A 24,476-nucleotide genomic window follows, 5' to 3' on the forward strand; every position below is an offset into this window, starting at 1 on the left:
GGAAATGCGGCAGCCAATTTGCGCACAGCAAGCTCCCACAAACAGCAATGTGATCAAAAACCAATTAAACTGTTTTAGTGATGTTGGTTGAGGGATAAATATTGGCCAGGGTGATGGGGAGAATTCCCCTGCTCTTCTTCTAAAAGTGCAGCACTCCCTCAGTAATGCCCCTCCGACAGTGCAGCGCTCCCTCAGTACTGCCCCTCCGACAGTGCAGCAGTTCCTCAGTACTGCCCCTCCGACAGTGCAGCGCTCCCTCAGTACTGCCCCCCCGACAGTGCGGCGCTCCCTCAGTACTGCCCCTCCGACAGTGCAGCGCTCCCTCATCACTGCACCTCCGACAGTGCAGCACTTCCTCAGTACTGCCCCTCCGACACTGCAGCGCTCCCTCAGTACTGCCCCCCCCGACAGTGCGGCGCTCCCTCAGTACTGCCCCTCCGACAGTGCAGCGCTCCCTCATCACTGCACCTCCAACAGTGCAATGCTCCCTCAGTACTGCCCCTCCGACAGTGCAGCAGTTCCTCAGTACTGCCGCACCGACAGTGCTGCGCTCCCTCAGGAGGACAAAGGGATTAATTAAGAGGGGGAAGATAGATTATGAGAGTAAGCTTGCAGGGAACATAATAACTGACTGTAAAAACTTCTATAGATATGTGAAGAGAAAAAGATTGGTGAAGTCAGCGTAGGTCCCTTGCAGTCAATATCAGGGGAATTTATATTGGGGAACAAAGAAATGACTGACCAATTAAATGGTTCTGTCTTTACAAAGGAGGACACAAATAACCTTCCAGAGTTGTCGGGGAACATTGAGTCTAATGAGAGGGAGGAACTGAATTAAATCAGTATTTGTAGTGAAATGGTGTGAGGGAAATTGACGGGATTCAAGGCCGATAAACCCCAGGGCCTGATAATCTACATCCTATAGTAGATGCATTGCTGGTCATCTTCCAAATTTCTACAGACTCTGGAACAGTTCCCATGGATTGGAGGGTAGCTAATGTAGCCCCACTATTTAAAAAAGTTGGTAGAGAGAAAACAGGGAATTACAGACCGGTAAGCCTGACATCGGTAGTGGGGAAAATGCTAGAGTCCATTATAAAAGATGTAATAGCAGAGCACTTGGAAAACAGTGACAGTATCGGACAAAGTCACCATGGATTTACAAAAGGTAAATCATGCTTGACTAATCTACTGGAATTTTTTGAGGATGTTACTGGCAGAATAGATAAGGGAGAACCAGTGGATGTGGTGTATTTGGACTTCCAGAAGGCTTTCGATAAGGTCCCACATAAGAGATTAGCGTGCAAAGTTAAAACACATGGGATTGGGGGTAAGGTACAGACTTGGATAGAGAACTGGTTGGCAGACAGGAAGCAATTAGTTGTAATAAACGGGTCTGTTTACAAGTGGCAGGCAGTGACTTGTCGGGTACCGCAGTGATCATTGCTAGGACCCCAGCTATTCACAATATATATTAATGATCTAGACGAGGGAACTAGATGTAATATCTCCAAGTTTGCAGATGACACAAAGTTGGGTGGGCGTCTGTGCTGTGAGGAGGATGCAGAGAAACTCCAGTATGATTTGGACAGGTTGGGTGATTGGGCAGATGTATGGCAGATGCAGTATAATATGGGTAAATGCGAGGTTATCCACTTTGGTGGCAAAAACAGGAAGACAGATTATTATCTGAATGGCAATAGATTGGGAAAAGGGGAAGTGCAATGAGACCTGGGTGTCCTTGTGCACCAGTCGCTGAAGTTAAGCATGCCGCTGCAGCAGGCGGTTAAGAAGGCAAATGGTATGTTGGCCTTCATAGTGAGAGGATTCGAGTACAGGAGCAAGGATGTCTTGTTGTAGTTGTTCAGGGCCTTGGTGAGACCACACCTTGAGTATTGTGTGCAGTTTTGGTCGCCTTATCTGAGGAAGGATGTTCTTGCCATGGAGGGAGTGCAGCGAAGATTCACCAGACTGATACCTGGGATGGCAGGAATGATGTATGAAGAGAGATTGGGTCGATTAGGCTTATATTCACTAGAGTTTAGAAGAATGAGAGGGGATCTCATTGAAACTTACAAAATTTTAACAGTACTACACAGACTAGATGCAGGAAGGATGTTCCCGATGGCGGGGGAGTCCAGAACCAGGGGTCACAGTCTAAGGATAAGGGGTAAGCCATTTAGGACTGAGATGAGGAGAAATTTCTTCACCCAGAGAGTGGTGAACCTGTGGAATTCTCTACCACAGAAGGCAGTTGAGGCCAAATCATTAAATATATTCAAGAAGGAGTTGAATATATTTCTTAAGGCTAAAGGGATCAAAAGATATGGGGAGAAAGCAGGGACAGGGTACTGAATTTGGATGATTGGCCAAGATCTCATTAGATGGCGGAACAGGCTTGAGGGGCCGAATGGCCTACTCCTGCACCTATCTTCTATGTCTCTATGTTTCTCAGTACTGCCCCTTACAACAGTACAGCACTCCCTCAGTATTGCCCCTCCGACAGTGTGGGGCTCCCTCAGTACTGCCCCTCCGACATTGCGGCGCTCCCTCAGTACTGCCCCTCCGACAGTGCGGCGCTCCCTCAGTACTGCCCCTCCAACAGTGCGGCGCTCCCTCAGTACTGCCGCCCCGCCAATGCAGAGCTCCCTCAGTACTGCCCCTCTGACAGTGCGGCGCTCCCTCAGTACTGCCCCTCTGACAGTGCGGCGCTCCCGCAGTACTGCCCCTCTGACAGTGCGACGCTCCCTCAGTACTGCCCCTCCGACAGTGCAGCACTCACTCAGTACTGACCCTCCGACAGTGCGGCGCTCCCTCAGTACTGCCCCTCTGACAGTGCGGCGCTCCCTCAGTACTGCCCCTCTGACAGTGCGGCGCTCCCTCAGTACTGCCCCTCTAACAGTGCGGCGCTCCCTCAGTACTGCCCCTCTGACAGTGCGGCGCTCCCTCAGTACTGCCCCTCTGACAGTGCGGCGCTCCCTCAGTACTGCCCCTCCGACAGTGCGGCGCTCCCTCAGTACTGCCCCTCCGACAGTGCGGCGCTCCCTCAGTACTGCCCCTCTGACAGTGCGGCGCTCCCTCAGTACTGCCCCTCTGACAGTGCGGCGCTCCCTCAGTACTGCCCCTCTGACAGTGCGGCGCTCCCTCAGTACTGCCCCTCTGACAGTGCAGTGCTCCCTCAGTACTGCCCCTCTGACAGTGCGGCGCTCCCTCAGTACTGCCCCTCTGACAGTGCAGCACTCCCTCAGTACTGCCCCTCCGACAGTGCGGCGCTCCCTCAGTACTGCCCCTCTGACAGTGCGGCGCTCCCTCAGTACTGCCCCTCTGACAGTGCGGCGCTCCCTCAGTACTGCCCCTCTGACAGTGCGGCGCTCCCTCAGTACTGCCCCTCTGACAGTGCAGCGCTCCCTCAGTACTGCCCCTCTGACAGTGCGGCGCTCCCTCAGTACTGCCCCTCTGACAGTGCAGCACTCCCTCAGTACTGCCCCTCCGACAGTGCGGCGCTCCCTCAGTACTGCCCCTCTGACAGTGTGGCGCTCCCTCAGTACTGCCCCTCTGACAGTGCGGCGCTCCCTCAGTACTGCCCCTCTGACAGTTCGGCGCTCCCTCAGTACTGCCCCTCTGACAGTGCGGCGCTCCCTCAGTTCCACACTGGAATGTCAGCCTGATTTTTGCGCTCAAGTCTCTGGAGTTGGATTTGATCCCACTACCTTGTGAATCAGAGGCGAGAGTGCGACCCACTGAGTGAGATTGTGGGCGAGGTTCGCAACGGGCAGATTAATGCATGGATACACTGGGCGTGTGCCCAGGGGCACCAGCCAGGGGACAGATTGATTTAAACCTAGCATATTGTTATTAACGTAGTGTGTAAACATTCACTGGGGCTATTTGTTCCTGCATTTCACTACACGCTGGAGATTGAATGGATGGGGCGTTTGCGGCTGTTACTGACAGGACAGTATCTGTTGTTTCCACAAAGACTGATTGTCTGCGTAAGATAGTTTATATGAAGCTGCTCGATCGAACAGTGTCGAGGGACCTTGCCTCACGAGGAGGTGGCATCAAAGAATCTTACAGCACAGAAGGAGGCCATTCGGCCCATCGTGCCTGTGCCGGCTCTTTGAAAGAGCTCTCCAATTAATCCCACTCTAATAAAAGCAGTAAATGCTGGAAATACTCAGCAGGTCAGGCAGCATCTGTAGAGAGAGAAACAGATTCAACGTTTCAGGTGGATGACCTTCCGTTAATTAATCCCACTCCCCCGACCTTTCCCCACAGCTCTGCAAATTTTTAATTTTCCAGTATTTATCCAATTCCCTTTTGAAAGTTACTATTGAATCTGCTTCCACCGCCCTTTCAGGCAGCACATTCCAGATCACAACAACTCGCTGCATAAAAAAAGTTCTCTTCATCTCCCCTCTGGTTCTTTTGCTAATTATCTTCAATCTGTGTCCTCTGGTTACCGACCCTCCTGTCACTGGAGGCACTTTCTCCCCATCTACTCGATCAAAATACTTCATAATAAGTCCTAAGAACTTTAATAAGTTCCAGGTGTTATCAAACTTTGGCCTTTGTACCGAGAGATGAATTTTGATCGGAGTTTGCCCTCTCAGTGGTGTTGGAGCCACATTTGAGGAAACACATCAGCGCTCACCGTGGCAGGGCTGTTGGTAGCTCCACGTTGTCTCTCGGCATCAGGGAAAGTCCATGAGTGGAGCTCGAGCAGGCCAGCTCCTTATCAGCTGCTGATAAGATGCCCTCATATAGAGCCCGGCCTGTGGGACTGGGACACTGAGCTTCAGGAGGGCCAGAGCACAGGCAGGTGAGAGGAACACTGAGTGCAGCAACTGTGGCTCACACTGCTCCAACCCGGGGAACACGCAGGGTTCACTCACTCACCTGGGCCCCGGGTTCACTCACTCACCTGGGCCCCGGGTTCACTCACTCACCTGGGCCCCGGGTTCACTCACTCACCTGGGCCCCGGGTTCACTCACTCACCTGGGCCCCGGGTTCACTCACTCACCTGGGCCCCGGGTTCACTCACTCACCTGGGCCCCGGGTTCACTCACTCACCTGGGCCCCGGGTTCACTCACTCACCTGGGCCCCGGGTTCACTCACTCACCTGGGCCCCGGGTTCACTCACTCACCTGGGCCCCGGGTTCACTCACTCACCTGGGCCCCGGGTTTACCAGGTGTCTCAGCGTAAGCTCACAGTGTCCCAGACAACTGGTCGAGGCTGACATTTGATATCCAGAATACTGTTTAATATTTACAGTCAGCTGACAGTTTAGAATTGAGTGGAGTTCAGAGGGAGAGAGTAATACTCTGAATGTCCTGTAAATATGTGAAAATGATTTTCAGTGGGGAGAAAGTTCCACTCAGAAAGCAATGACGGCTGATTAAGGAATTAATCTCTCAGTCTAACTCTGATTTTTGTCTTTTTACAGAATCGCTGAAAAGAAAGACAGAAACTGTATTTAATTTGCGCCGTTTGAGAAATCAGCCATGTGTTCCAGGGCAATCCTTGTGCTTGTAGCCGCCATCTTGGTCTCAGGTATGTGTTTCTCATTTTCCTGCGTTTTTTGACTATTTGTGAACTGTTCATGGACCTCACACATAAGATCCTCACGCTCCCTGGGCCACTTTGATCTCAGCTCTCGCGCTCAGAGACCGGTACGTTGCCTGTTCTACCATTCAGTGTCTCTTTGGGGAACGACCTGCTTCATCCTTGTGTCTGGGCTTGTTTTAAACCCCGGTCCCAATTGTTCCAAGATGAGGGATTTTACCAATGAATAATCCAGCAGTGATTCCCCAGAGGGGAGCACCGGATTTATCCTTTTATTTACCGATGGGCAGCCAGCAAATGGGATTTGGTGAAGTCTCCCTTGGACCATCACCAGCCACTTGTCTGTGAAATGAACAGCAGATTAATTGAATGTTCTTGTTGTCCTGCTCTGATATTCCCATTTCCTTCCTCCCTATAGGCTCCCAGGCTGGTGTCAATGGAGATCAGGGCCGAGATGCCTTCTGGGATTACATCAGCCAATTGACCAACGATGCCAAGGACGGCATGGATCAGATCCAGGGCTCGGAAATCAGCCAACGACTCAGGTGAGTAACGGGTGTGAGCTGGCTCCGTCAGTACCGGCCAGGCTCTTGGGGCACAGTATCAAATGGTGGCTCAGCAGACTGAGATTTTAAGTTAAAGCTTCTTCTGCCTGCTTTATAACCAACCAGGAACCAGACTAGAGATTGAAACAAAGCACGTTACCCACAGGGAGCAGTGGAACAGACTCTCTGCAAAACTGAAAGCTCCTTCAGCAACAAAACTTGATCAATAGGTGTAGGTGTAGGTACAGGAATGGATAGGTGAACACACGTGAATAGGTGTAGGTACAGGAATGGACAGGTGAACACACGTGAATAGGTGTAGGTACAGGAATGGATAGTTGACCACACGTGAATAGGTGTAGGTACAGGAACGGATAGGTGAACACACGTGAATAGGTGTAGGTACAGGAACGGATAGGTGAACACACGTGAATAGGTGTAGGTACAGGAACGGATAGGTGAACACATGTGAATAGGTGAAGGTACAGGAACGGATAGGTGAACACACGTGAATAGGTGTAGGTGCAGGAACAGATAGGTGAACACACGTGAATAGGTGTAGGTACAGGAACGGATAGGTGAACACACATGAATAGGTGTAGGTACAGGAAAGGATAGGTGAACACACATGAATAGGTGTAGGTACAGGAACGGATAGGTGAACACACGTGAATAGGTGTAGGTACAGGAACGGATAGGTGAACACACCTGAATAGGTGTAGGTACAGGAACGGATAGGTGAACACACGTGAATAGGTGTAGGTACAGGAAAGGATAGGTGAACACACATGAATAGGTGTAGGTACAGGAACGGATAGGTGAACACACGTGAATAGGTGTAGGTACAGGAACGGATAGGTGAACACACCTGAATAGGTGTAGGTACAGGAATGGATAGGTGAACACACCTGAATAGGTGTAGGTACAGGAACGGATAGGTGAACACACCTGAATAGGTGTAGGTATACCTAAGTGTAGGTGATGAAATAAAGACTCACTATGCACTTGGTTGTACTTAAAGCAAGGCTTTAATCGACTTGTAACAACACATGGAGGTCTAGTTAGTAGTCACTAGCTTCCTGTTTCCAGATTGTCTCTGGTCAAGATGGGCCCACGCCCGAGTACTTATACTCCTCGGATGGCGCCATCAGCTGGCCATTCATTAGTACTTCCTGAGTTACTTCTTGTAGAAGTTGCGATTTATGACAGTAGGTATAGCACAGATGCAGATAAAGTTAAATATAGTCATAGCTATGGGAAGGTGTAGGCAAAGGTTAGTTTAGGTGTAGGAAGAGGCAGATATAAGGTACAGGTGAGCAAAGGCACAGGTACAGGTGAATAGAAAATTAAACGATGTGTGCTGTAAAACAGGCTACTGCCTCGCGATCACCAAAGACCAATTTCTCCCCCAATATTCTAACTGGGCTCTAATCAACGGTCTGTAACGGTTTAGCATCACCTCTTTGCTTTTGTACTCAATGCCGTTATTTCTAAACCCAGATACACTTTGCAGCGTTATCAGTACCTTTAAAGATATGTTTCGCGGCTCCTCTGCGCCTTGTTGAGTTTTAGTGTGATGCGCCATCAATTACTCAAAAGACTGAAGTTGAGCGAGTAACAATCAGGCTTTTATTAACTAAAGAATGAAGGTCTTGTCTCGAGTGGTCGACCCGTCCAGAATACTAAGGGACTGGGAGGTAGTCACTTATATACCTGGAATAGTGGGAGGAGTCAGCCGAGGCATGTCCAGACCTGTACCTAGTGGAATACACATACAGACACAGACAGGTATGACAGTGGTTTACCACATTCACCCCTTGTTTAAAAATGAGTCCGGCGGGGTGAAGTGTATTTAAAAGTTCGTGTATTGGAGTCTCTCCGGAGGTCTTGTCTGCCGCTGTGATCGACGTGGCGACGGCAGGGGTGGTGGAGCTTCCGGCGTCGCGTCCCGTGTAGGCTGGGGCCCTGGAGTGTAGTCCTCATGGGTGACGGTCCAAGGCGAGCCGGCTGCTGGGGTTGGATATCGGGTCGTGGGGGGGGGTGGTAATGGGTAGTGGGTTACAGCGGTCCCCGAGGGTGCGAGGTCTCGTATGGAGACTGTGTCCTCCCGCCCGTCCGGGTACGCAATGTAAGCGTACTGGGGGTTGGCGTGGAGGAGGTCGACCCTCTCGACCAGGGGGTCCGTTTTATTGGCCCTCACGTGTCTTCTCAGTAGTACCGGCCCTGGGGACGTCAGCCATGGCGGTAACGATGTCCCCGATGTGGACTTCCTTGGGAAGACAAACATTTTCTCGTGAGGGGTGGCATTGGTGGCAGTGCAGAGAAGTGACCGAATCGAGTGGAGCGCATCGGGGAGCACCTCCTGCCAGCGGGAGGTCGGAAGGCCCCTAGACTTTAAGGCTAGTAGGGCAGCCTTCCAAACAGTTGCATTCTCTCTTTCCACCTGTCCGTTCCCCCGGGGGTTGTAACTGGTGGTCCTGCTTGTGGCAATACCCCTAGCGAGCAGGTACTGGCGGAGTTCGTCGCTCATAAACGATGAGCCCCGGTCGCTATGGATATAGCTGGGGAAACCGAACAGGGTGAAGAGGCTGTTCAGACATTTAATGACCGTGGCACTGGTCATGTCCGGGCAGGGGAAAGCGAACGGGAACCGGGAGTACTCGTCAATGATGTTGAGGAAGTACACATTGCGGTCGGAGGAGGGGAGAGGCCCTTTAAAATCGACGCTCAGGCGTTCGAAAGGGCGAGTGGCTTTTATCAGGTGGGCTCTGTCTGGTCTATAAAAGTGCGGTTTGCACTCAGCGCAGACTTGGCAGTTCTTGGTCATGGTCCTGACCTCCTCAATGGAGTAAGGCAGGTTGCGGGCCTTGATGAAGTGGAAGAACCTGGTGACCCCCGGGTGGCAGAGGTCATTGTGGAGGGCCCTCAGCCTATCGATCTGCGCGCTGGCGCAGGTGCCACGCGATAGGGCATCTGGGGGTTCATTGAGCTTCCCAGGCCGGTACAAGATCTCGTAATTGTAGGTGGAAAGTTCGATTCTCCACCTCAAGATCTTGTCATTTTTGATTTTGCCCCTCTGCTTGTTGTTGAACATAAAAGCAACTGAACGCTGGTCAGTGAGCAGGGTAAATCGTTTTCCGGCCAGGTAGTGCCTCCAATGACGCACAGCCTCCACGATAGCCTGGGCCTCCTTCTCGACCGCGGAGTGTCTGGTCTCCGGGCCCTGGAGGGTTCGTGAGAAGAATGCCACAGGTCTCCCCGCCTGATTAAGGGTGGCGGCCAGAGCGAAGTCGGACGCATCGCTTTCCACCTGGAAGGGGATGGATTCGTCCACTGCGTGCATGGTGGCTTTGGCAATGTCTTCCTTGATACGGTGGAAGGCTAAGCGGGCCTCTGCCGTCACGGGAAAAGAGGTGGACTTGATCAGCGGACGGGCTTTGTCTGCATAGTAGGGGACCCACTGAGCGTAGTAGGAAAAAAACCCTAGGCACCTCTTCAGAGCTTTTAGGCAGTGGGGCAGTGGGAGTTCCATAAGGGGACGCATCCGGTCCGGGTCGGGACCGATGACCCCGTGTTCTACAACACAGCCAAGGATGGCGAGGCGGTCTGTGCGGAATATGCACTTCTCCTTGTTATATGTCAGGTTCAGGAGTTGGGCGGTGCGGAGGAATTTCTCGAGGTTTGCGTCATGGTCCTGCAAGTCATGGCCGCAGATGGTCACATTATCTAGGTAAGGGAAAGTGGCCTGCAGCTCGTTTTGATCGACCATCCGGTCCATCTCCCTTTGGAAGACGGAGACCCCGTTGGTAACGCCGAAGGGAACCCTAAGGAAGTGATAGAGGCGGCCGTTTGCCTCAAAAGCAGTATACTGGCGGTCTTCAGGGCTGATGGGGAGCTGGTGGTACGCTGATTTCAGGTCAATGGTCGAAAAGACGCGGTACTGCGCGATCTGGTTGACCATGTCAGCTATGCGGGGGAGTGGGTAGGCGTCCAGCAGGGTGTAGCGGTTTATTGTTTGGCTGTAGTCGATGACCAGGCGTTGTTTCTCGCCGGTCTTAACGACCACAACCTGGGCTCGCCAGGGGCTGGAGCTGCCCTCAATAATCCCCTCCTTCAGGAGCCGTTCCACTTCGGTTTTGATGAAAACCCTGTCCCCGGCACTGTATCGCCTGCTCTTTGTGGCGATGGGCTTACAGTCAGGGGTGAGGTTAGCAAACAGTGGGGGGGGTGGGACTCTGAGTGTGGAGAGGTTGCATCTAGTGCGCGGCGGGCAATTTGGAGGCTGCTGGCTGCGGACTGTGAGTGGGGGGAGGGGGCCACCGTACGCCATCGTAACGCTTTTGAGGTGGCACTGGAAATCCAACCCCAGTAGAACGGCAGCGCAGAGGTCGGGCAGGACCAGGAGTTTAAAATTATTGAACACAGTCCCGTCTACTACTAGTGTCACCACGCAGTAGCCGCCAATGTCCGCTGACTGGGACTCGGAGGCCATAGAAATCCGCTGGTGCGCAGGCAGGACTGGGAGAGAGCAACGCCGCACCGTGTCGGGGTGGATGAAGCTCTCTGTGCTCCCGGAGTCAAAAAGGCAGTTTATTGCATGGCCGTTTACCTTAACGTCCATTTTGGACCGAGCTAACTGGTGCGGTCTCGTTTGGTCCAGCGTCACAGAGGCCAGCGTAGGGGTCGGTGTGTCGCTGCGAGTATCAGATGGGTGGGGGTTGGCGGTCTGCTGCGTCCCGGCTGGTGTCCAAGATGGCGGCGCCCATGATTCCCATGTGGCTGGAGTCGTCCAAGATGGCTGCTGCTGCGGTGGTTCGCACATGGCTGGGGAGGCCCAAGATGGCGGCTCGCACGGCCCACACGCGGCGCTGCTGGCGTTCGGGGTGGCTTTGGCCTTGCAGACGCTGGCGTAGTGTCCCTTTTTCCCGCAGCCCGAGCAGGTTGCATTCTTCGCCGGGCAGCGCGCTCTGGGGTGTTTGGCCTGGCCACAGAAGTAGCATTTCTGGCCTTGGGATACTGCTGTCTGGCTTTGGGACACTGCTGCGGTAGTTGGGCCGTTGTTGGGCTGTGGCTGGGGTGGCACGGTGCTATGGGGCTGTCCTACCGTGTCCCAGGTTGTCGTTCCCCGCGGCGTCCACGGTGCAGAGGAGTAGGCATCCATGCCCCGGAAGGCTGCGTCCAGCGTTAGTGCGATGTCGGAGGCTTTGTCGAGGGTGAGGTCACTCTGCTCCAGCAGTCGCTGTCGGGTGTAGTTGGACCTGTGGCCCGCTACGAAGGCATCCCGGATCAGTTTCTCCGTGTACTTAGTGGGCGTTACCGCCTTACACCCACAGGCCCGGCCAAGCACGGACAGTGCTTGGAGGTATTCCTCAGTCGATTCCCCAGGTTGTTGCTTGCGACTCCCCAGAAGGTGCCTAGCGTATACTTCGTTCACAGGGCGCGTGTACTGGGTCTTGAGGAGCTGGAGGGCGGCTGTGTACGAGGTCGCATCCCGGATGACTGAGTACACTCGGTGGTTCACCTTGGAGATCAGGACAGACAGTTTGTCCGCATCCGTTTCGACCGCAGTGGAGGCAGTCAGGAATGTCTCGAAGCACGTGAGCCAGTGAGCAAACTTGGTGGAAGCGTCCGCTTCCCGACTGTCCAGGTCCAGGCATGCTGGTGTGAGGATCTTCTCCATTATAAAAAATTTAGTTAATAAAATTGATGCGCCATCAATTACTCAAAAGACTGAAGTTGAGCGAGTAACAATCAGGCTTTTATTAACTAAAGAATGAAGGTCTTGTCTCGAGTGGTCGACCCGTCCAGAATACTAAGGGACTGGGAGGTAGTCACTTATATACCTGGAATAGTGGGAGGAGTCAGCCGAGGCATGTCCAGACCTGTACCTAGTGGAATACACATACAGACACAGACAGGTATGACAGTGGTTTACCACATAGTGTAAATGTCCTCATTGAATCATAGCATCCTACAACACAGAAAGAGGCCATTCGGCCCATCCTGCCTGCGCCCCCTCCTTATTCTTCCTCCCAAAATGTAACAGGTAGGAAAGGAGTGAAGGAGCGAAGGATATTGGGGGCATCACGCTCTCTCCTCCCAAAGACCAGATACAATTTACCGTGAAAGGCTTCATGGTTCAAAAGTCCTTTCTAATTCTGTGCTCTCCTTCCTTCTCTTGTGTTTTGTACAATATTTGTCTGAGAATTGCACTTGGACATGGCCCCTTTTCTAAATAACTGTGTCCATATTCTATAATAAGGTTAAGAATAAATGTCTCCTGTTTTCCAGTTATCTTATAAAGGATAACCTGCAGAGCGTCAATGGCTATGCTGAGGATCTCCGCCAGAAACTGACTCCCCTTACAGACAGCCTTCATGTGAAGATGACAGTAGACGCTGAGAACCTTCGCCAACAGATCAGGCAGGAGCTGGAAGGCCTGAGGGCGAAACTTTCTCCTTTTGCTGATGGGGTCCACCAGAAGATCATCAGGAACATTGACGAATTTCATCAGAAGCTGACACCTTACGCCGAAGAACTCCGCCACCAGCTGAACAACAATGCTGAGGAACTTCGCCAGACATTGACTCCCTACACCAAAGAGCTTCAGGCCAAACTCGCAGAGAATGCAGAGAACCTGAGGGAAGTTCTGACTCCGTACGCTGAACAACTGCAGCTGAAGATCAATGAAAACGTTGACAATCTGAGTCAGAAGGTGGCCGCCAATGCTGAGGAGTTCCGCACCAGGTTTGAAGAGGAAATCCAGGAGCTCCGCAATAGCCTGGCTCCCTATGCCAAAGACGTCCAGGTCAAGATGATCCAACAGATTGGTGAAATGACCCAGAGGGTTGTTCCATATGCCGAGGAGCTACAGGCAAAGGTGAATGAGAATGTGGAAGTTCTGAAGCAAAGGCTGGTCCCTTACGTGGCAGAACTGAAAGTAAAGCTCAACGAGAACGTGGGAAGCATGAACCAAAATTTGGCCCCATACATCGCAGATCTCAACAGCAACATGATCCAGAGAATCGAGGAGTTCCATCAGAACATGGCTCTTTACTCTGAGCAGCTGAGCAAAGTGGTCAGCCAGAATATGGAGGAGATGCGAGAGAGACTTGCCCCGTATGCAGACAACATTCAGCAGGACCTTCAGATCCAACTTGCAACTTTGTGGGATAACTTCCGTCAGAACTTGGAGAACTAAATGTGAAATAGAAAGTGACTCAGCCAGACTGTGGTCCAGGAGTGTGGGGTCTTCTTGGAGCACAGAGCACTGTGTCTTTGATTTGAACTGTTTTCAATGTATTTAAAATCACTGTTTAAAATACTAGAGTGTTGACTATAAAATATGGACAAGCAATCTTTAAATGACTTCAGAACAGAAAATGTTTCCGTGTTTTATTTCATCATTGTGAAGTGTCAGTCAGTAAATATCCAGTTTCTCTAATGATCTTATCTCATTGGCACAGATTCCTGAATTTGGAGGGTGGGATGGTTTTTCGGCCCATAATATCCCCATGAATTCTGTCAATGCCTAATCTTGGTCAATGAAACAAGATGCACTTAGAGCATTGGGCACAAGGATCCTCTCTCCCCCGCCGGATGGTTTCTGTCTCTCACTGGCCCCGTGTCTATCACTAGTGATATTAATGGTATAGGAGGAGTTCTCAGTGTGACTCTGGCCTGAAGCTGGGTTTCTAACTCCTGTTTCCCAGTCACAGCTTCCAACTCCCTAACTGCTCAACAGGACAACCTCAAACCGCCCCAACCACCTCTCACCCCAACAGCTCCCCAAGCCAATGGCCCCCGCACTAACTGCTGGCTCATTTCTAGTGGGTTCCAGGTGTCCCCACACAAAATGTACAAGTTTTAAATTGAAAATTACAAACAGGCCGTTGGGTCTGTCCAGCCCGTGCTGGAATTTATCCTCCACATGATCAGTATCCTAATCCCAGGTCCCCTCCCTGTTCCCAGGGCCCTTTATCCCCCTTTCCTCCAGCACCCTCTCTAACCCATTCTTCAATATTGCCCCCGGTCTCTGCTTCAGTCACTGACTCCTGGAGTGAATTCCACAGCCTCACAACCCGCTGTGCTTTTCCTGCTCTCTGTCCTAAATCTCTTTCTATCGACTCTGTCCCATCCCATCCTGCTGCTTAAATTGAATATTGCCTGAATACGGGGGGCAGGGATTACGGTCCCTGATTAACCCCGGACCGCGCATCACGATGTGGGCAGCGTGTAAAATCAATCCTGCTGCTGATTTTAATCATTCCTGCGAACAGCCAGCGGTACTCGGCTGCTGATTGGCTGCACACATCAGGAGCATGCTCGATATCAGAGTGCAGATCCTTAAAGACCAGAAAGAGGAGGTGGAAACTATGTTTTTACCAAAATGTACTAACTTGCATTTACTGATACTGAATCATAAAATAATAGCATCATATAGCATCTTATAATACTAATGTGAAGCACCTTGGGACGTTTTACTACGTTAAAGGCGCTATATAAATACAAGTTGTTGTTGTTAAAATCAGTACCTGTGGCTACAACAGTATCGCTGTAGCCTCACCTGCGGCGATTTCTATTGGCTGACACTGGACCACAGCACTGTACATGTTAAATCTGATAAATAGTTTTAACGTTCTTTCTGTAGTTGACACAGAGGCATCGCCCAGTTGATGAGGACACTCCGTATCCCCTGGTATTGCCCCTAATCGCTGCTCCCAGCTCCTGCCACTCGGCCAGGTACTGCTGCCTGCTGCAATCTGTGGGCAGCAATCCCTGATTTCAGAAAAGATCATTCCCAGACACAGCTCTCAGCATCAGGTGTCAATAAAGATGATTTTATAATTTAATACAAGCAGACAGGCCACATTCACCCGACTGTTCCAGCCTCCATCAACGTGCAGCACAACTCGATCCCTCATCAGACGGGGGAAGGAAAGAGAGACTTGCATTTCTATAGCGCCTTTCACAACCTCAGGACGTCCCAAAGCGCTTTACAGTCAATGAAATACTTTTGTAGTGGAGTCACTGTTGTAATGTAGGAAATGCGGCAGCCAATTTGCGCACAGCAAGCTCCCACAAACAGCAATGTGATCAAAAACCAATTAAACAGTTTTAGTGATGTTGGTTGAGGGATAAATATTGGCCAGGGTGACGGGGAGAACTTCCCTCCTCTTCTTCCAATAGAGCCATGGGTGTTTTACGAGAGAGCAGACCTCTCAGTTTAACCTCTCATCCAAAAGATGACACCGCCAACAGTGCAGCGCTCCCTCAGCACTGCCCCTCCGACAATGCAGCGCTCCCTCAGCACTGCCCCTCCGATAGTGCAGCACTCCATCAGCACTGCCCCGCCAACAGTGCAGCACTCCCTCAGTACTGCCCCTCCGACAGTGCAGCACTCCCTCAGTACTGCCCCGACAACAGTGCAGCACTCCCTCAGTACTGACCCTCCGACAATGCGGCACTCCCTCAGTACTGCCCCTCCAACAGTGCAGCGCTCCCTCAGTACTGCCCCTCCAACAGTGCAGCGCTCCCTCAGTACTGACCCTCCGACAGTGCGGCGCTCCATCAGCACTGCCCCGCCGACAGTGCAGCACTCCCTCAGCACTGCCCCTCCGACAATGCAGCACTCCCTCAGCACTGCCCCTCCGATAGTGCAGCACTCCATCAGCACTGCCCCGCCAACAGTGCAGCACTCCCTCAGTACTGCCCCTCCGACAGTGCAGCACTCCCTCAGTACTGCCCCTACAACAGTGCAGCAATCCCTCAGTACTGACCCTCCGACAATGCGGCACTCCCTCAGTACTGCCCCTCCGACAGTGCAGCGCTCCCTCAGTACTGCCCCTCCAACAGTGCAGCGCTCCCTCAGTACTGACCCTCCGACAGTGCGGCGCTCCATCAGCACTGCCCCGCCGACAGTGCAGCACTCCCTCAGTACTGCCCCTCCGACAGTGCAGCACTCCATCAGCACTGCCCCGCCGACAGTGCAGCACTCCCTCAGTACTGCCCCTCCAACAGTGCAGCGCTCCCTCAGCACTGCCCCTCCGACAGTGCAGCACTCCATCAGCACTGCCCCGCCAACAGTGCAGCACTCCCTCAGTACTGCCCCTCCGACAGTGCAGCACTCCCTCAGTACTGCCCCTACAACAGTGCAGCACTCCCTCAGTACTGACCCTCCGACAGTGCAGCACTCCCTCAGTACTGCCCCTACAACAGTGCAGCACTCCCTCAGTACTGACCCTCCGACAGTGCGGCACTCCCTCAGTACTGCCCCTCCGACAGTGCAGCGCTCCCTCAGTACTGCCCCTCCAGAAGTGCAGCGCTCCCTCAGTACTGACCCCCCGACAGTGCGGCGCTCCATCAGTACTGCCCCTCCGACAGTGCAGCAGTCCCTCAGGAGGACAAAGGGCTTAATTAAGAGTGGGGAAGACAGATTATGTGAGTAGGTTTGCAGGGACCATAAAAACTGACTGTAACAGCTTCTATTGATATGTGAAGAGAAAAAGATTGGTGAAGTCAAGCGTGGGTCCCTTGCAGTCAATATCAGGGGAATTTATAATGGGAAACAAAGAAATGGCTGACCAATTAAATGGTTCTGTCTTCACAAAGGAGGACACAAACAACCTCCCAGATATGTCGGGAACATTGGGTCTAATGAGAGGGTGGAACTGAATTAAATCAGTATTTGTAGTGAAATGGTGCTAGGGAAATTGATGGGATTGAAGGCCAATAAATGCCCAGGGCCTGATAATCTACATCTTAGGGTACTTAAGGAAATGGCCCTAGAAATAGTAGATGCATTGCTGGTCATCTTCCAAAATTCTATAGACTCTGGAACAGTTCCCATGGATTGGAGGGTAGCTAATGTAACCCCACGATTTAAAAAAGGTGGTAGAGAGAAAACGGGTAATTATAGACCGGTAAGCCTGACATTGGTAGTGGGGAAAATGCTCAAGTCCATTATAAAAGATGTAATAGCAGAGCACTTGGAAATCAGTGACAGTATCGGACAAAGTCACCATGGATTTACAAAAGGTAAATCATGCTTGACTAATCTACTGGAATTTTTTGAGGATGTTACTGGTAGAATAGATAAGGGAGAACCAGTGGATGTGGTGTATTTGGACTTCCAGAAGGCTTTCGATAAGGTCCCACATAAGAGATTAGCATGCAAAGTTAAAACACATGGGATTGGGGGTAAGGTACAGACTTGGATAGAGAACTGGTTGGCAGACAGGAAGCAATTAATTGGAATAAACGGGTCTTTTTCCAAGTGGCAGGCAGTGACTAGTGGGGTACCGCAGTGATCGGTGCTAGGACCCCAGCTATTCACAATATATATTAATAATATAGACAAGGGAACTAGATGTAATATCTCCAAGTTTGCAGATGACACAAAGCTAGGTGGGCGTGTGTGCTGTGACGAGGATGCAGAGAAACTCCAGTATGATTTGGACAGGTTGGGTGATTGGGCAGATGCATGGCAGATACAGAATAATATGGATAAATGCGAGGTTATCCACTTTGGTGGCAAAAACAGGAAGACAGATTATTATCTGAATGGCAATAGATTGGGAAAAGGGGAAGTGCAACGAGACCTGGGTGTCCTTGTGCACCAGTTGCTGAAGGTAAGCATGCCGGTGCAGCAGACGGTTAAGAAGGCAAATGGTATGTTGGCCTTCATAGTGAGAGGATTCGAGTACAGGAGCAAGGATGTCTTGTTGTAGTTGTTCAGGGCCTTGGTGAGACCACACCTTGAGTATTGTGTGCAGTTTTGGTCACCTTATCTGAGGAAGGATGTTCTTGCCATGGGGGGAGTACAGTGAAGATTCACCAGACTGATACCTGGGATGGCAGGAATGACGTATGAGGAGAGATTGGGTCGATTAGGCTTATATTCACTAGAGTTTAGAAGAATGAGAGGGGATCTCATTGAAACTTACAAAATTCTAACAGGACTAGACAGACTAGATGCAAGAAGGATATTCCGGATGGCGGGGGAGTCCAGAACCAGGGGTCACAGTCTAAGGATAAGGGGTAAGCCATTTACGACTGAGATGATGAGAAATTTCTTCACCCAGAGAGTGGTAAAGCTGTGGAATTCTATACCACAGAAGGCAGTTGAGGCCAGAAGGAGTTAGATATATTTCTTAAGGCTAAAGGGATCAAGGGATATGGGGAGAAAGCAGGGACAGGGTACTGAATTTGGATGATCAGCCATGATCTCATTAAATGGCGGATCAGGCTTGAGGGGCCGAATGGCCTACTCCTGCACCTATCTTCTATGTCTCTATGTTTCTCAGTACTGCCCCTTACAACAGTGCAGCGCTCCCTCAGTACTGCCCCTCCGACAGTGTGCTGCTCCCTCAGTACTGCCCCTCCGACAGTGATGCGCTCCCCCAGTACTGCCTCTCTGACAGTGCGGCGCTCCCTCAGTACTGCCCCTCCGACAGTGTGCTGCTCCCTCAGTACTGCCCCTCCGACAGTGATGCGCTCCCCCAGTACTGCCTCTCTGACAGTGCGGCGCTCCCTCAGTACTGCCCCTCCGACAGTGTGGTGCTCCCTCAGTACTGCCCCTCCGACAGTGTGGTGCTCCCTCAGTACTGCCCCTCCGACAGTGCGGTGCTCCCTCAATACTGTCCCTCTGACAGTGCGGCGCTCCCTCAGTACTGCCCCTCCGACAGTGCGACGCTCCCTCAGTACTGCCCCTCCGACAGTGCGGCGCTCCCTCAGTACTGCCCCTCTGACAGTTCGGCGCTCCCTCAGTACTGCCCCTCTGACAGTGCGGCGCTCCCTCAGTTCCACACTGGAATGTCAGCCTGATTTTTGCGCTCAAGTCTCTGGAGTTGGATTTGATCCCACTACCTTGTGAATCAGAGGCGAGAGTGCGACCCACTGAGTGAGATTGTGGGCGAGGTTCGCAACGGGCAGATTAATGCATGGACACACTGGGCGTGTGCCCAGGGGCACCAGCCAGGGGACAGATTGATTTAAACCTAGCATATTGTTATTATCGTAGTGTGGAAACATTCACTGGGGCTATTTGTTCCTGCATTTCACTACATGCTGGAGATTGAATGGATGGGGCGTTTGAGGCTCTTACTGACAGGACAGTATCTGTTGTTTCCACAAAGACTGATTGTCTGCTTAAGATAGTTTATATGAAGCTGCTCGATCGGGCAGTGTCGAGGGACCTTGCCTCACGAGGAGGTGGCATCAAAGATTCTTACAGCACAGAAGGAGGCCATTCGGCCCATCGTGCCTGTGCCGGCTCTTTGAAAGAGCTCTCCAATTAATCCCACTCTAATAAAAGCAGTAAATGCTGGAAATACTCAGCAGGTCAGGCAGCATCTGTAGAGCGAGAAACAGATTCAACGTTTCAGGTGGATGACCTTCCGTTAATTAATCCCACTCCCCCGACCTTTCCCCACAGCTCTGCAAATTTTTAATTTTCCAGTATTTATCCAATTCCCTTTTGAAAGTTACTATTGAATCTGCTTCCACCGCCCTTTCAGGCAGCACATTCCAGATCACAACAACTCGCTGCGTAAAAAAAGTTCTCTTCATCTCCCCTCTGGTTCTTTTGCTAATTATCTTCAATCTGTGTCCTCTGGTTACCGACCCTCCTGTCACTGGAGGCACTTTCTCCCCATCTACTCGATCAAAATGCTTCATAATAAGTCCTAAGAACTTTAATAAGTTCCAGGTGTTATCAAACTTTGGCCTTTGTACCGAGAGATGAATTTTGATCGGAGTTTGCCCTCTCAGTGGTGTTGGAGCCACATTTGAGGAAACACATCAGCGCTCACCGTGGCAGGGCTGTTGGTAGCTCCACGTTGTCTCTCGGCATCAGGGAAAGTCCATGAGTGGAGCTCGAGCAGGCCAGCTCCTTATCAGCTGCTGATAAGATGCCCTCATATAGAGCCCGGCCTGTGGGACTGGGACACTGAGCTTCAGGAGGGCCAGAGCACAGGCAGGTGAGAGGAACACTGAGTGCAGCAACTGTGGCTCACACTGCTCCAACCCGGGGAACACGCAGGGTTCACTCACTCACCTGGGCCCCGGGTTCACTCACTCACCTGGGCCCCGGGTTCACTCACTCACCTGGGCCCCGGGTTCACTCACTCACCTGGGCCCCGGGTTCACTCACTCACCTGGGCCCCGGGTTCACTCACTCACCTGGGCCCCGGGTTCACTAACTCACCTGGGCCCCGGGTTCACTCACTCACCTGGGCCCCGGGTTCACTCACTCACCTGGGCCCCGGGTTCACTCACTCACCTGGGCCCCGGGTTCACTCACTCACCTGGGCCCCGGGTTCACTCACTCACCTGGGCCCCGGGTTCACTCACTCACCTGGGCCCCGGGTTCACTCACTCACCTGGGCCCCGGGTTCACTCACTCACCTGGGCCCCGGGTTCACTCACTCACCTGGGCCCCGGGTTCACTCACTCACCTGGGCCCCGGGTTTACCAGGTGTCTCAGCGTAAGCTCACAGTGTCCCAGACAACTGGTCGAGGCTGACATTTGATATCCAGAATACTGTTTAATATTTACAGTCAGCTGACAGTTTAGAATTGAGTGGAGTTCAGAGGGAGAGAGTAATACTCTGAATGTCCTGTAAATATGTGAAAATGATTTTCAGTGGGGAGAAAGTTCCACTCAGAAAGCAATGACGGCTGATTAAGGAATTAATCTCTCAGTCTAACTCTGATTTTTGTCTTTTTACAGAATCGCTGAAAAGAAAGACAGAAACTGTATTTAATTTGCGCCGTTTGAGAAATCAGCCATGTGTTCCAGGGCAATCCTTGTGCTTGTAGCCGCCATCTTGGTCTCAGGTATGTGTTTCTCATTTTCCTGCGTTTTTTGACTATTTGTGAACTGTTCATAGACCTCACACATAAGATCCTCACGCTCCCTGGGCCACTTTGATCTCAGCTCTCGCGCTCAGAGACCAGTACGTTGCCTGTTCTACCATTCAGTGTCTCTTTGGGGAACGACCTGCTTCATCCTTGTGTCTGGGCTTGTTTTAAACCCCGGTCCCAATTGTTCCAAGATGAGGGATTTTACCCAATGAATAATCCAGCAGTGATTCCCCAGAGGGGAGCACCGGATTTATCCTTTTATTTACCGATGGGCAGCCAGCAAATGGGATTTGGTGAAGTCTCCCTTGGACCATCACCAGCCACTTGTCTGTGAAATGAACAGCAGATTAATTGAATGTTCTTGTTGTCCTGCTGTGATATACCCATTTCCTTCCTCCCTATAGGCTCCCAGGCTGGTGTCAATGGAGATCAGGGCCGAGATGCCTTCTGGGATTACATCAGCCAATTGACCAACGATGCCAAGGACGGCGTAGATCAGATCCAGGGCTCGGAAATCGGCCAACGACTCAGGTGAGTAACGGGTGTGAGCTGGCTCCGTCAGTACCGGCCAGGCTCTTGGGGCACAGTATCAAATGGTGGCTCAGCAGACTGAGATTTTAAGTTAAAGCTTCTTCCGCCTGCTTTATAACCAACCAGGAACCAGACTAGAGATTGAAACAAAGGACGTTACCCACAGGGCGCAGTGGAACAGACTCGCTGCAAAACTGAAAGCTCCTTCAGCAACAAAACTTGATCAATAGGTGTAGGTGTAGGTACAGGAACGGATAGGTGAACACACCTGAATAGGTGTAGGTACAGGAACGGATAGGTGAACACACCTGAATAGGTGTACGTACAGGAACGGATAGGTGAACACACCTGAATAGGTGTAGGTACAGGAACGGATAGGTGAACACACCTGAATAGGTGTAGGTACAGGAACGGATAGGTGAACACACCTGAATAGGTGTAGGTACAGGAACGGATAGGTGAACACACCTGAATAGGTGTAGGTATACCTAAGTGTAGGTGATGAAATAAAGACTCACTATGCACTTGGTTGTACTTAAAGCAAGGCTTTAATCGACTTGTAACAACACATGGAGGTCTAGTTAGTAGTCACTAGCTTCCTGTTTCCAGATTGTCTCTGGTCAAGATGGGCCCACGCCCGAGTATTTATACTCCTCGGATGGCGCCATCAGCTGGCCGTTCATTAGTACTTCCTGAGTTACTTCTTGTAGAAGTTGCGATTTATGACAGTAGGCATAGCACAGATGCAGATAAAGTTAAATATAGGCATAGCTATGGGAAGGTGTAGGCAAAGGTTAGTTTAGGTGTCGGAAGAGGCAGATATAAGGTACAGGTGAGTAAAGGCACAGGTACAGGTGAATAGAAAATAAAACGATGTGTGCTGTAAAACAGGCTACTGCCTCGCGATCACCAAAGACCAATTTCTCCCCCAATATTCTAACTGGGCTCTAATCAACGGTCTGTAACGGTTTAGCATCACCTCTTTGCTTTTGTACTCAATGCCGTTATTTCTAAACCCAGATACTCTTTGCAGCGTTATCAGTACCTTTAAAGATGTGTTTCGCGGCTCCTCTGCGCCTTGTTGAGTTTTAGTGTAAATGTCCTCATTGAATCATAGCATCCTACAACACAGAAAGAGGCCATTCGGCCCATCCTGCCTGCGCCCCCTCCTTATTCTTCCTCCCAAAATGTAACAGGTAGGAAAGGAGTGAAGGAGCGAAGGATATTGGGGGCATCACGCTCTCTCCTCCCAAAGACCAGCTACAATTTACCGTGAAAGGCTTCATGGTTCAAAAGTCCTTTCTAATTCCGTGCTCTCCTTCCTTCTCTTGTGTTTTGTACAATATTTGTCTGAGAATTGCACTTGGACATGGCCCCTTTTCTAAATAACTGTGTCCATATTCTATAATAAGGTTAAGAATAAATGTCTCCTGTTTTCCAGTTATCTTATAAAGGATAACCTGCAGAGCGTCAATGGCTATGCTGAGGATCTGCGCCAGAAACTGACTCCCCTTACAGATGGCCTTCATGTGAAGATGACAGTAGATGCTGAGAACCTTCGCCAACAGATCAGGCAGGAGCTGGAAGAGCTGAGGGCGAAACTTTCTCCTTTTGCTGATGGGGTCCACCAGAAGATCATCAGGAACATTGATGAATTTCATCAGAAGCTGACACCTTACGCCGAAGAACTCCGCCACCAGCTGAACAACAATGCTGAGGAACTTCGCCAGACATTGACTCCCTACACCAAAGAGCTTCAGGCCAAACTCGCAGAGAATGCAGAGAACCTGAGGGAAGCTCTGACTCCGCACGCTGAACAACTGCAGCTGAAGATCAATGAAAACGTTGACAATCTGAGCCAGAAGGTGGCCGCCAATGCTGAGGAGTTCCGCACCAGGTTTGATGAGGAAATCCAGGAGCTCCGCAATAGCCTGGCTCCCTATGCCAAAGACGTCCAGGTCAAGATGAACCAACAGATTGGTGAAATGACCCAGAGGGTTGTTCCATACGCTGAGGAACTACAGGCAAAGGTGAATGAGAATGTGGAAGTTCTGAAGCAAAGGCTGGTCCCTTACGTGGCAGAACTGAAAATAAAGCTCAACGAAAACGTGGGAAACATGAACCAAAATCTGGCCCCATACATCGCAGATCTCAACAGCAACATGATCCAGAGAATCGAGGAGTTCCATCAGAACATGGCTCCTTACTCTGAGCATCTGAGCAAAGTGGTCAGCCAGAATGTGGAGGAGATGCGAGAGAGACTTGCCCCGTATGCAGACAACATTCAGCAGGACCTTCAGATCCAACTTGCAACTTTGTGGGATAACTTCCGTCAGAACTTGGAGAACTAAATGTGAAATAGAAAGTGACTCAGCCAGACTGTGGTCCAGGAGTGTGGAGTCTTCTTGGAGCACAGAGCACTGTGTCTTTGATTAGAACTGTTTTCAATGTATTTTAAATCACTGTGTTGACTGTAAAATATGGACAAGCAATCTTTAAATGACTTCAGAACAGATAGTGTTTCCGTGTTTTATTTCATCATTGCGAAGTGTCAGTTAGTAAATATCCAGTTTCTCTAATGATCTTATCTCATTGGCACAGATTCCTGAATTTGGAGGGTGGGATAGTTTTTCGGCCCATAATATCCCCATGAGTTCTGTCAATGCCTAATCTTGGACAATGAAACAAGATGCACGTCTCCATCTCTGGGGATAGGTTATTGACCAACATTCACTACAAGCCCACTGACTCCCACAGCTTCCTGGACTACACTTCCTCCCACCCCGCCTCCTGTAAGGACTCTATTCCATTCTCCCAGTTTCTCCGTCTCCGCCGCATCTGCTCCGACGATGCCACCTTCCACACCAGTGCTTCCGACATGTCTTCCTTTTTCCGCAACTGAGGATTCCGCTCTACTGTGGTGGACACAGCCCTCGACCGTGTCCGTTCTATCTCCCGCACTTCTGC

At 51.1% G+C, this 24,476-nt stretch overlaps 2 protein-coding genes across 2 annotated transcripts; both read left to right on the forward strand.

The window, feature by feature from the left end:
* Window positions 1-4,630: 4,630 nt before the first annotated feature.
* LOC147100199 (uncharacterized) lies at window positions 4,631-13,488 on the forward strand. The gene is made up of 4 exons (XM_085968243.1): window positions 4,631-4,822; window positions 5,450-5,556; window positions 5,987-6,113; window positions 12,405-13,488. The coding sequence occupies exons 2-4, from the start codon at window positions 5,508-5,510 to the stop codon at window positions 13,312-13,314; spliced, it is 1,086 nt and encodes a 361-aa protein (XP_085824369.1). The 5' UTR covers window positions 4,631-4,822; window positions 5,450-5,507; the 3' UTR covers window positions 13,315-13,488.
* A 6,334-nt stretch (window positions 13,489-19,822) lies between these two features.
* LOC147100200 (uncharacterized) lies at window positions 19,823-24,022 on the forward strand. The gene is made up of 4 exons (XM_085968244.1): window positions 19,823-20,092; window positions 20,845-20,951; window positions 21,383-21,509; window positions 22,951-24,022. The coding sequence occupies exons 2-4, from the start codon at window positions 20,903-20,905 to the stop codon at window positions 23,858-23,860; spliced, it is 1,086 nt and encodes a 361-aa protein (XP_085824370.1). The 5' UTR covers window positions 19,823-20,092; window positions 20,845-20,902; the 3' UTR covers window positions 23,861-24,022.
* Window positions 24,023-24,476: the final 454 nt, after the last annotated feature.

Source organism: Somniosus microcephalus, chromosome 26 (assembly GCF_052327205.1).
Source record: "Somniosus microcephalus isolate GS21.2 chromosome 26, FLI_Smic_1.0, whole genome shotgun sequence".
Taxonomy (NCBI): domain Eukaryota; kingdom Metazoa; phylum Chordata; class Chondrichthyes; order Squaliformes; family Somniosidae; genus Somniosus; species Somniosus microcephalus.

Excerpts from the sequence above, each read along its gene's own strand:
- LOC147100200 (XM_085968244.1), top strand. The coding sequence starts at position 20,903 with ATGTGTTCCAGGGCAATCCTTGTGCTTGTAGCCGCCATCTTGGTCTCA. Across the intron at positions 20,952-21,382 it reads AGCCGCCATCTTGGTCTCAG|GCTCCCAGGCTGGTGTCAAT; the intron begins GTATGTGTTTCT and ends TCCTCCCTATAG. Across the intron at positions 21,510-22,950 it reads GAAATCGGCCAACGACTCAG|TTATCTTATAAAGGATAACC; the intron begins GTGAGTAACGGG and ends CCTGTTTTCCAG.
- LOC147100199 (XM_085968243.1), top strand. The coding sequence starts at position 5,508 with ATGTGTTCCAGGGCAATCCTTGTGCTTGTAGCCGCCATCTTGGTCTCA. Across the intron at positions 5,557-5,986 it reads AGCCGCCATCTTGGTCTCAG|GCTCCCAGGCTGGTGTCAAT; the intron begins GTATGTGTTTCT and ends TCCTCCCTATAG. Across the intron at positions 6,114-12,404 it reads GAAATCAGCCAACGACTCAG|TTATCTTATAAAGGATAACC; the intron begins GTGAGTAACGGG and ends CCTGTTTTCCAG.